Source organism: Aquarana catesbeiana, linkage group LG05 (genome assembly GCF_042186555.1).
Source record: "Aquarana catesbeiana isolate 2022-GZ linkage group LG05, ASM4218655v1, whole genome shotgun sequence".
NCBI classification, from domain to species: Eukaryota; Metazoa; Chordata; class Amphibia; order Anura; family Ranidae; genus Aquarana; species Aquarana catesbeiana.
The window spans coordinates 594,684,224-594,696,995 of NC_133328.1; the positions used below are offsets into that span (position 1 = coordinate 594,684,224).

The 12,772-nt window shown below is 41.4% G+C and overlaps 1 protein-coding gene across 1 annotated transcript in view; it reads right to left on the reverse strand.

The window, feature by feature from the left end:
* Positions 1-12,772, reverse strand: part of CSMD3 (CUB and Sushi multiple domains 3) — a 1,635,173-nt gene that overhangs the window by 800,845 nt on the left and 821,556 nt on the right. The window contains exons 12-13 of the mRNA XM_073632169.1: positions 7,794-7,897; positions 6,831-6,943 (exon numbers count right to left, since the gene is read on the reverse strand). Of these exons, the coding sequence (XP_073488270.1) occupies positions 6,831-6,943; positions 7,794-7,897 (217 nt within the window). The remainder of the gene's footprint in view (positions 1-6,830; positions 6,944-7,793; positions 7,898-12,772) is intronic.

The following is a 12,772-nucleotide window of genomic DNA, read 5'->3' on the forward strand; positions in this document are numbered from 1 at the left end:
CTGATAAGCTGCACTGATAAACACTGATAAGATGCACTGGTAGACACTTATTGGCACTGATAATCAGGACACAACAGTGTGCTGACAGCCTTGTCATTTATCAACCATGCCCACTGCACCCCCCTGGGGTGTGCATCATGCATACTCTGTGACCGCTGTGTTGTTAGGACAATCACAGCTGATCACAAGGTAAAGGGCAGCTGTGACTGGCCCTTTATTGAGATCTGTGATCAGCTGTGTCCTAACAACGCAGTGGTCGCAGAGCATGCACGATGCACACCCCAGAGGGGTGTGGTGGCCATTGTTCTGGGAGGACGTCCATGGATGTCCTCTCAGAACTATGGGCTGTTGCCGCCTTTCAGCTAAAGTCCGGTAATGAGGGGATTAAACATGTTGGGGTTACTAAAACTGGAGAGTGCAAAATCTGGTGCAGCTGTGCATGGTAGCCAATCAGCCTCTAATTTCAGCTTGTTCAATTAAGCTTAGGTGGAGACAAGACAAGCCAACACCTGAGATGTGATTATGGAGTGTGGAGCCTGATCTTGCCTAGCATTTCATGTGAAATATTAGTTATATAATATGCCTTTAATGTAGTAATGTATTCATTTTACAGTAGTATATGCACTGAGGGGAGGAGAACAAAAGTCTTTTCACAGAAAGCATTGTAGTAGTGCTAAAAATGTAACCTTATAAATGGAACATGGTGAGCTTAAGTACAAATAGTTAATATTTAGTTTTTTTTGCCTACACAGTAACTGGTTATACCTTGATCTTCTCATTGGTATAATTATTAATAATTAGTATTAGTAAAATACCCTCAGATTCATCAATTTAGATTTTCCTAAATACTTCCTTATAAAGATGCATGCAATTTAAAAAAGCAAAGCGGGGGGGCGTGGCCAGCAGCCGAGGAGATGGCAGCTTAAGAAGAGAGCTCCAGGAGAATCCAGTTCCATCCAGCTGAAAGAAGCAATGACAGATGGCACAGTGAGGAGAATCAACCTCCCTAAGAGCTATCACCAGCTGTCGAGATGTTTAAAAGAAAACCCAAGCGGGGCCCAAAAAAGCTGACTGATTTCTACAGCTTAGAACCTCGTGGAACCCAAGATGGCTCCGAGACCTACAACTCGAGGAGCGGCCGTGGCGGCGGATTGGCATCTCAGAAAGATGCCAGGCACCAGGCATCATCCCCAGGGTACAGCAACAGACCCTCCCCAGGAACATCACCCATGCAGAGCCCACAGAAAGCATCACAGAAGCGGTCGGAAGAGCACAGATATCCAGGTGAGCAAAGGGGGACATGACACATCTCAGGACAGCACTAAGGAGTTCATAGAACAAATGCATGATTTCCCCACCCTGGATCAGCCACTGACTGATACTTTAATGAAAGAAATGCTAGTGACTTTGAGGGGTTCGCTGCAGAGAGACATCATGGAATGCAAACTCAGCTGAAAGCTGAAGTGACTGCCATTGGGGACAGAGTCTCACATACTGAAGACAAGATGGGGGAGTTTGCCACAGCCCACAATGAGCTTGTAGATACTTATAATGCAGCAGAAGACGAGATACAGGCAATTAAAAGTAAAATGGCAGATTTAGAAGACAGTTCCAGAAGGAACAATGTGAAATTGAGAGGGGTGTCTGAATCTGTTATGCCTGCGGACCTCAGGAAATATGTACAGCAATTTATATCAGCATTGCTACCAGAAACACTGGAGAGGGAGGTGATTGTAGCTCGTGCACATCGCTTGCCCAAACCAAAGCACCTACCAGAAAAAGTGCCTAGAGATGTAATAGCATGCATTCATTTTTTTCATGTAAAGGAAGATCTCATGCGATATACCAGGAAAAACTCCCCACTTCCTAATCCATATGCAGACATCTCTGTATACTCTTATATCTCGCAACATACTATGCAAGCCCGCAGAAACCTGGCTACACTGACAAAGCTTTTCCAAAACCACAAAATACCTTACACTTGGGGTTTTCCGACTAAAATTATTGTCACAAGAGAAAGCAAATCCTATGCTATCACCAACTTAGAGAACGGTTTGAAGCTGGCCAGAAAGTGGCAGCTTCTTCCGGAGGAAGACGAAAACCCCACACCGTCACATTCTCATAAAATAGTTCACCTGCACTTGTAACTCCTCACATTATACATTAGCCTAACCTGGATGGGTTACTGGATCTCAGGGAGCACAGACCCCCTCAATGCTCAGGAGCGAAAAATTTTTGCACATAATGTTATTTTTTTGTGTTATATATGTTTTCTTGTTTTTTTTCCCTCAATTTTTTCTTTTTTACATGTACCACTAAGTTATGACGAACCTGCACTCTGGATGCAGCCTGTGTTTGCAGATCATGCAGAACTATACAAAGATCCCCTCTATTACTACTTCAAATCCTATTCTTCGCTGCCACCTTCAGATAAAACTAGTGAATTGCATATGATTTTCAGTTGCATGGCTTTATATCTAGAATCTCACCCACAAATTGACTATGACCATTAAATTGATATCTTTTAATGTCAACGGTCTAAATAGCCCATTTAAAAGAAGGGTGATGTGGCAGGAAGCAAAAAAGCTTGAGGGTGACATATTATGTGTTCAGGAGACCCACTTTACCCAAAACAAACAACCAAAATGCTCCAATAAATCCTTCCCACACATCTTTCAAGCCTGCGCCACATCTAAGAAAAGAGGAACAATGATTGCAATAAACAAGTCTGTTGCTTTCAATCTCCATGAGGCCATTACAGACCCAAAAGGAAGGTACATCATCTTAGTTTGTGACCTGAACAATGTGGAGTACACCATAGTTAATTTATACGCACCTAATACTGGACAAGCTTCATTCCTAAAATCCCTCCACCAACGTATAAAAAACATACTAAAGGTTCTTTACTCATTTGCGGGGACTTTAACTGTGTAGTAGATAAATATATGGACTGCTCTTCTTCTAAAAGTACACACAGGTATGAAATTAAGCCACTCCTTACAGAATTGGGTCTGTATGATTCATGGAGATGCGCCAATGCTTCAGAACGTGACTATATGTACTTTTCAGCCCCACATAACTCTTACTCAAGGATTGATATGATCTTGTCCGATCTCACTACTCTACAAAGGACTCTGGAAGTAAAAATCCATGCTATAACTTGGTCGGACCATGCACCAGTGACAATCACAATAAATGAATAACACTCCTGCAACCCTACATATACACCATAAAGGGCAAATAGCTAAACTGCTTGATGAATACTTTCAACTTAATGACAATGCTGAAACCAATGTAATGTATTTATGGTGCGCTCATAAAGCCTATGGCAGAGGCTTGTTGATAGAGGCGGCAGCTAGGGAAAAGAGGCAGAAGGCAAAAAAAATTGCCACTCTCTTGTCCACCCTACAATCCCTAGAATTACAGAATAAACAAAACCCCTCCCCTACCATCACAAAGTAACTCTTAGATTACAGACAACAGCTTAGGCAGACCCTATTGGAAGAGCATAGAAACTCTCTTAAACGTTTTAAGGCTAATTATTATGCACACGGAAACAAAGCAGGCAAACTTTTGGCTAATTACATTCGAAAAAAACAACAGAACTCTAGACTAACCTCTATGACTGACCCCCACACGGGAAAGACAGTTTTTCACCCAAACGAAATAGCAAATGCTTTTCAAAAGTATTATAGTGATTTATATAATTTGGCTTCGGACCCTAACACCCCACAACCTAACGACTTCACCATAAATTCCTTTTTGAACTCAGTACCCAAGCTTACCACTGAAGCCCCTGAATTTCTGAACTCACCGATTCTAGATAAAGAAATTCTAGACATAATTAAATCATTCCCCAAATCTAAATCCCCAGGGAGTGATGGCTTTTCAGGAGAATATTACCAAGCCTTTGCATCAACTCTCGCACCATATTTACAAAGACTTTTCACATATGCTGCCTCAAATGCCTCTTTTCCCGAACAGATGCTCCAAGCCACTGTCATAGCCTTGCCTAAACCAGGGAAGGGGCCGGACTGCCCCCAAAACTTTAGGCCAATTTCACTGCTCAATACTGACTTAAAAATCTATGCAAAGCTTATCGCCAATCGTTTAGCAATAATCACTCCACAACTAGTTAAAGCAGACCAGGTGGGCTTTGTGAAAGGCCAACAGGTGCCGATGGCACTCGTAGACTATATAACCTGTTGCAGATGGCAGAGGCTGGAGGGGCCCCCACTGTGGTACTAACACTTGACGCTGAAAAAGCGTTTGACAGGGTACATTGGGGTTTCCTGAATGCGACGCTGCAGAAATTTGGTCTGAGCGGCACGAAACTCACAGCAATTATGGCCCTTTACACAAAGCCCACAGCAAGAGTATTTACCTCTAATGTCCTTTCAGACATGTTTTGCATAACTAATGGCACACGTCAGGGCTGTCTTCTCTCGCCACTGATTTTAACCTTAATAATGGAACTCCTGGCGGAGGCCATTAGATCTTGCGACTCAATCGCAGGTATTGAAATAAGAGGCTACTCCCATAAAATTGGTTTGTTTGCCGATTATGTTGTTTTGACGTTAACTAGTCCCGCCTCTTCACTGACAAAGGTACAATCTATTTTAAATGAATTTGGGGGGGCATCTTACTACAAACTGAACTCCAATAAGTCATCTATACTGGCGATAGGGTTGACAAAGAAAATTAAAGAGCATTTTAAAGGAACGTTCCCATTTCAATGGGTAACTCACAATTTAGCATACTTAGGAGTTACTCATACCCAACAGCTTCCACATATGAAGCAAATTTCCCTAAACTGTTAGAGACAATTAAACAGGACCTGCAACATATATTGAAATTTGAAATGTCCTGGGTTGGGAGGATTGCAGCTCTCAAAATGACACTGCTACCTAAAATCATATATTATTTTAGAACCATACCAATAATTATACCAGATCATTTCTTTAGAGAGGTAGAAAAACTTTTCAGGCGCTTCATTTGGGGAAAGAAGATGAACAAGATTTAATTTCCTTCACTAATGAAGCATAAATTAAATGGTGGAGTAAACTTCCCTAAATATTAAAAACTACTACTTGGCTGCTCGACTGGATCAGACTAAAGATTGGTTTGATACCAACTCTGATAAATTATGGGTCCAGATTGAGAAGTGTAGAGTCGGTAATAGAAGCCTGCCGGCCCTACTATTGTCAAGCCTGACCCATCTGAAGTCAATTCATAAGCCTTTCCCATCCATAGACGCCACACTACTAGTGTGGAACAACCTGCATGCTGTAGTACCTCAAGATACTAAAGATAAATGCACAAACTTTCCACTGCAGATATACGAACACGTTATACCGAATTTTAATGTTCAGCCATGGATAAGAGAAGAGATACAGACCTATAGAGAACTGGTTACCAAATACTCCAAACCCACTTCATTCCCCTTTATCCAACTCACCTACTTTCATAAAAACAACCCCAATATACATTATAATATCCACAGGGAAACATAGACACGCTTGAACTCTGACCGAGACAGCACAAAAGGACTGTTGTGGTTTTATGACAAGCTACAATATAGTGGTGCTTTTCATAAATCCTCAAACATGCAAAACTGGGAAAGGGAGCTGGGTAATCTCTATACAAAGAAGGATTGGCAAATGGCCATCCAATCCCACTTTCGATACTCCCACTGTGTAAACCACTGGGAATTGCTACTGAAAATACTATATAGAACCTACTTAACTCCAGTAATACTGGCACAGATTTGCCCAGACTCCTCTCCCAATTGCTGGAGGGACTGCGGAGGAAGGGGATGCATCCTACATATACTATGGAGCTGCAAGGAAGTCAGAACTTTTTGGAAGGAGGTGTTTTCCCTAATCAATAAAGTTACGGGAGAAGCTATTATACCCTCGCCACAGTTGGCACTTCTTAACATAGGAATGCACTTAATCTCAAACAAATATAGATCTCTAATTACTCACATACTAATTGCAGAAAAACTAACCATAACTTCTAAATGGAAATCTAAAGAGACTCCTCTGTTGTCAGAAGTTATAAATAGAGTTAAAACACAATACACATATGAAAAATTTTTCGCCATAAAAAAGCCATAATATCCCAAAATGTAATATATCCTGAGAATCATGGGTAGCGCAATATCCTACGAATTAGGGATAGGTAAATTACTTGCATTATTAGATACACGCATTTTTTAGATGGTACATGTAACTTATTAACGTTCTTTCTGTTAAACTGTTAAAGTGTTCTTTTTCTTCATTTTTGTATGAGCTATGGGAGATATTTCCAAATACATAATAGATCGATTAGGGAAATTATAACAAATAATTGAAATAGTAAGCAGCAGTCATATTGAAGTGTGCATGACACTATTTGTCTGTGCGGGCCAGTGATCTGTGGCACAGTTAGAACCCATTGGGGGTGCCTGGATCACAGGTGCGAGGCCATTACTTAGGATGGTCACAAGGTAAACGCGATCATTTGACTCAGTTAAAGGAACAACTCCTTATTTTTCTTACTAACTTGATTTGGTACTGGATTCCCTGCTGATGAAGAGGTGCAACCTCTGCAGTATTGTATAACTCTCAGATGTACTATGTATTATTTTACTGTTGAATTTTCAATAAAAACTAATTGAAAAGAAAAAAAGCAAAGCAATCTTGATACGTGAGGTATATGGTGACCTGCAATTTGGACAAACATTCAGGCATGCATGCAGTAGAGCAAAAAAAATCCCAATTTGCTTTTTTGTCTAGTTTTCACATACAGTCGATTTGTTATAATGGCATGCATGTGTGACAGCTTACCTTTATAGTTCACCTTAAAACCAATTGAGCCAATGCTGTCATCAGTTTGTAGATGAAGCCACATCTGATTACTCATGCTTACTATCAGGTCCGGAACAAAACTTCCGGTTAATCTATCGAAAAATAAAAATAAGAATAATATCTTTATGCATCACATTTTATGAACATTCAGTATTTTGTTACAAAGCTGGTGTCAAATGGGTTTAAAAGATCAATTGCTATAGGTTTCTTTACTCTCCATGGTAACAATATCCATGGGATTTCTATGCAGAGTCGCCTACACAATAAATCATTGAAAATCACTTTCTGTCTGTGGATTGCCTTGTTTTGTTTTTAGCACCTTCAGCCAACACAGTACAAAATGTTTGTGCTGGAAACTTAAGATCTGTACTAATTTGCTCCTGCTAGCAACATGCCCTTAGAAGACACTACTTAGGCTACAGTAAAACTGCTTCTAATTAAAAACTGGTTTTACAATGTATTTGCCTGAATGAATATGGCAAGAGAGTTTGAATGTAAACTTTTATAGGAAGGACTGGTACAAATAGTTAAAATCTGGTTCAATTCTCAATCTTTAATCATCAATGCAACATTGTGTACTCCTCTGATATTATTTAAAAACATTCCTAAAATCATTCTTACCTATTTAGTAAAGTTTACATTTTTCTTGTGAATGTCAGTGTGTGATTCTGCAGCTCAAATCTCTAGACTATCGGGCAGTGGGGCTTATCATATGCTGCTACTTAGTTTCTTTCCATTGTTTTCAGTGACTGGAACATGGTAGCGGGAGTAGAACACAGATATGTGGTCATGGAATATAAAGTGGGCAAGCATGTGGCTAGAGTAGGCAAGGATGGGGCTAAGCATGGCCTGCCTTTAGTTGACAAGCTGGATGTTTGTATATCAGCAACATTTATATCAAATTTGGGATTCTGATTGAAAGATTATTGACCATGTACTTACTCTTGCAAAACAGTTTTTGGATCTCCAACTTCTCCTCCATCCCCAATTGTCAAGGTGTCATAGCCTATTTCTAAATCAAATTCTTCAAAATTGATTTGAATAACCTGAAGAGAAGAATCATAACATTTATAAGAAAAAAAATCTGTTCAAATGTATTTATAACAAAGTAAGTGGATAAGACATGGATTCTTGCAATTTAAAAGTTCCAAAAGCAGACAGACAAATATAAATAATATGTGCTGTTCAGTAATGAAGTCACAGGTGGATTGATCCACCATCATTTTCCAACTGTACTGCTAAACATTTTAATGAGCATTAAATTCTAGGGTCAGTGTTGTTAAGACCAATGTTATTTTAAATGTCATTTAATACATTTATAACTAGCATAGTATGTATTTAATGACAGAGAAAACAGATGATCTAGACAACTATTGCTAACAATTATCCAATTCCGGTCTTCTGAATAAATTCTTATAAATCAAAATTATCAGCTCAAGTACATAAATAAGATGTACTTTATTAAACAAATACTTTTTTTTTTCTGACAATCTGTTGTAGCTGTATTAACAATATTATTTTTTGTTGGTAAAAATGTTAATAGTGGTCATTGGTCACAGGAGGCCATACTAAGGTCATAGGGTTTACTAAATTACGTCCAAAAAGTCTTCATTATCCACATAATGCATGAAAAATACCAAGCTCTGGAATAGGGATGAGCCGAACACCCCCCTGTTCGGTTCGCACCAGAACAGGCAAAAAATTTGTTCAAACACGCGAACACCGTTAAAGTCTATGGGACATGAACATGAATAATCAAAAGTGCTAATTTTAAAGGCTTATATGCAAGTTCTTGTCATAAAAAGTGTTTGGGGACCTGGGTCCTGCCCCAGGGGACATGGATCAATGCAAAAAAAGTTTTAAAAACAGCCGTTTTTTCGAAAGCAATGATTTTAATAATGCTTAAAGTGAAACAATAAAAGTGTAATATTCCTTTACATTTCGTACCTGGGGGGTGTCTATAGTATGCCTGTAAAGGGGTGCATGTTTTCCATGTTTAGAACAGTCTGACAGCAAAATGACATTTCAAAGGAAAAAAGTCATTTAAAACTACTCACGGCTATTAATGAATTGCCGGTCTGACAATACACATAAAAGATTATTAATAAAAACAGCATGGGAATTCCCCACAGGGGAACCCCGAACCAAAATTTAAAAAAAAAATGACGTGGGGGTCCCCCTAAATTCCATACCAGGCCCTTCAGGTCTGGTATGGATATTAAGGGGAACCCCGGCCAATTTTTTTTTTAAAAATGGCGTGGGGGTCCCCCTCAAAATCTATACCAGACCCTTCAGGTCTGGTATGGATTTTAAGGGGAAGCCCGCACCATAATTTAAAAAAAAATGGCGTGGGGTCCCCCCAAAAATCCATACCAGACCCTTATCCGAGCACGTAACCAGGCAGGCCACAGGAAAAGAGGGGGGGACGAGAGAGCACCCCCCTCCTGAACTGTACCAGGCCACATGCCCTCAACATTGGGAGGGTGCTTTGAGGTAGCCCCCCAAAACACCTTGTCCTCATGTTGATGGGGACAAGGGCCTCATCCCCACAACCCTTGCCCAGTGGTTGTGGGGGTCTGCAGGCGGGGGGCTTATCGGAATCTGGAAGCCCCCTTTAATAAGGGGACCCCCAGATTCCGGCCCTCCCCCCTGTGTGAAATGGTAAGGGGGTACAAAAATACCCCTACCATGTCACAACAAAAACTGTCCAAAATGTTAAAAATGACAAGAGACAGTATTTGACAATTCCTTTATTTAAATGCTTCTTCTTTCTTCTATCTTCTATCTTCTATCTTCTATCTTCCTTCAGTTTCTTCCTTCATCTTCTTCTTCTTCTGGTTCTTCCTCCGGTGTTCTTGTCCTGCATCTTCATCCGCGCCATCTTCTTCCCTTCTTCTCCTCGGGCCGCTCCGCATCCATGATGGCATGGAGGGAGGCTCCTGCTGTGTGGCGATTCTCCTCTACTGACGGTTCTTAAATAACGGGGGGGCAGGGCCACCCGGTGACCCCCGCCCCCCTCTGATGCACGGGGACTTGACGGGACTTCCCTGTGGCATTCCCTGTGACGTCAGAAGGGGCGGGGTTACGTAACGGGTGACTCTGCCCCCTCTGATGTCACGGGGAATGCCACAGGGAAGTCCCCGTCAAGTCCCCGTCAAGTCGCCATGCGTCAGAGGGGGGTGGGATCACCGGGTGGCCCCGCCCTCCATTATTTAAGAACCGTCAGAAAAGGAGAAGCGTCACACAGTGGGAGCCTCCCTCCATGCCATCATGGATGCGGAGTAGCCAGAGGAGAAGAAGGGAAGAAGACACCGCGGATGAAGATGCAGGATCGAGAACACCGGAAGAAGAACCAGAAGAACCAGAAGAAGAAGAAGATGGAGGAAGAAACTGAAGGAAGATAGAAGATAGAAGAAAGAAGATAGAAGATAGAAAAAAGAAGAAGCATTTAAATAAAGGAATTGTCAAAAACCGTCTCTTGTCATTTTTAACATTTTTGACAGTTTTTCTGAGAAATGGTAGGGGTACCCTTACCATTTAACACAGGGGGGAGGGCCGGGATCTGGGGGTCCCCTTGTTAAAGGGGGCTTTGAGATTCTGATAAGCCCCCGCCCGCAGACCCCCACAACCACTGGGCAAGGGTTGTGGGGATGAGGCCCTTGTCCCCATCTACATGGGGACAAGGTGTTTTGGGGGGCTACCCCCAATGTTGAGGGCATGTGGCCTGGTATGATTCAGGAGGGGGGCACTCTCTCATCCCCCCTCTTTTCCTGCGGCCTGCCAGGTTGCGTGCTCGGATAAGGGTCTGGTATGGATATTTGGGGGGGACCCCACGCCATTTTTTTTATTTTGGCACGGGGTTCCCCTTAAAATCCATAACAGACCTGGAGGGTCTGGTATAGATTTTGAGGGGGACCCCACGCCATTTTTAAAAAAAAATTTGGCCGGGGTTCCCCTTAATATCCATACCAGACCTGAAGGGCCTGGTATGGAATTTAGGGGGATCCCCACGTCATTTTTTTTTTAAATTTTGGTTCGGGGTTCCCCTGTGGGGAATTCCCATGCCATTTTTATCAATGAACTTTTATGTGTATTGTCGGACCGGCAATTCATTAATAGCCGCGAGTAGTTTTAAATTACTTTTTTACCTTTGAAATGTCATTTTGCTGTCTGACTGTTCTAAACACGGGAAACATGTGCCCCTTTACAGGCATACTATAGACACCCCCCAGGTATGAAATTTAAAGGAATATTACACTTTTATTTTTTCACTTTAAGCATTATTAAAATCACTGCTCCCGAAAACACGTCCGTTTTTAAATCTTTTTTTGCATTGATCCTTGTCCCCTGGGGCAGGACCCAGGTCCCCAAACACTTTTTCTGACAATAACTTGCATATAAGCCTTTAAAATTAGCACTTTTGATTTCTCCCATAGACTTTTAAATTGTGTTCTGTGGCTTTCGAATTTGCTGCGAACACCCCAAATTGTTCGCTGTTCGGCAAACGGGCGAACAGCCAATGTTCGAGTCGAACATGAGTTTGACTCGAACTCAAAGCTCATCCCTACTCTGGAACAATTTCAAATATCCTGACACCAGGATTGGGCTTGATCTACTAAAGAATTAGAAAATATTTACTCAGCCTAGAGTGAAACTATCACCAAACTATAAATGCTTAATAATGTGCTCCCTGAAAAAAGATAAGGCACATTTTCCAAGCATCACTGTTGTCTTTCAGTGAAGCCACCACTTGAAGAATCCTTAGATTCTGACACTTCAGGGACTCAGTGCTGCAGAACACAAATACAGTAGGAGGTAGCAGAAAGAACAATAATGCATGGTGGGGGACTAGGAATCGGACACTCCAGGAAGTGTCTGATTCAGGATGATTTTTCAAGCAGCGGTGGGGGTATGGCCAATCACAGAAATGAGAATTATCTTCTTTGCAGGGGGCACATTATATATATAAACTTTTTTTTCTTTTTTTATCAATAGGGAAGCTTTAGTGAACAAAGAAAAGCTATGCCTAATTTAATTACTCAGTCATGTGCTGGGGAAAAAACAGGATTTAAAGGGAAACTTTAACAAATGTCAAATGTTGCATATCATGATCTGAAAATCATAGCAGACCTGAAAATGAGTAAGTGAAATTATTTATTTAGTTTTGTTAAGGAGTCAGTGCACCCAAAAGTGACATTTTAATTTTACACCTACATATTGTATAAATAGTCAGCCCCTGGCCTCTTCAATATCTTTGATACTCCAGCAGCATCATCTGCCTGTCATATTTCCAAAATCTTTTTGGCAACCTGAGAATTTTTGATGTTCCCAACCACCTCCGCATGTTCCAAGTTTTTCTTGTTTCATTGTCTCTGATAAAAATGTTATAAAGGCATCCAAAAGAAACATCGAGACCCATAATAATGGCCACAGCAGATGTAAAGAGCCAAAAATCCAAATGCAGAGAGAGTTAACCAATATAATCTAAAGAGATACAAGAAACTGGTTGTTTTATCACCATTAACTAAAAATACCAATTTTGGGGTGTATTTATGTTTAAAGTTTAAATGCATGCATCATCTAAAGCAGGGGTCTCCAACCCCTGGGCCGTGGACTGGTGCCATAGTGGTGCGAGTCAGCACATCTTGAACTACACCCTCCGTCCACCCTCCGTCAAGAAGAACCACAGTTCTTCTCGATGGTGCTACGAGAGGGAAGTCTGCGGCGACTCCAGCAATCTTTACACCAGCTCCAATGTGGGAACCTACCTGCACAAGTTCACCCATCCCATTCATCCAGTTCCTCTGACCCTGGTTCCTGCACATCCTGTAGGAATCCTGCCTGCAGCAGTTCACCATCCCATCCATCCATCACTCCAGACCTTGGATCCTGCATATCTTCTCTACAGTAACATGCCTTTG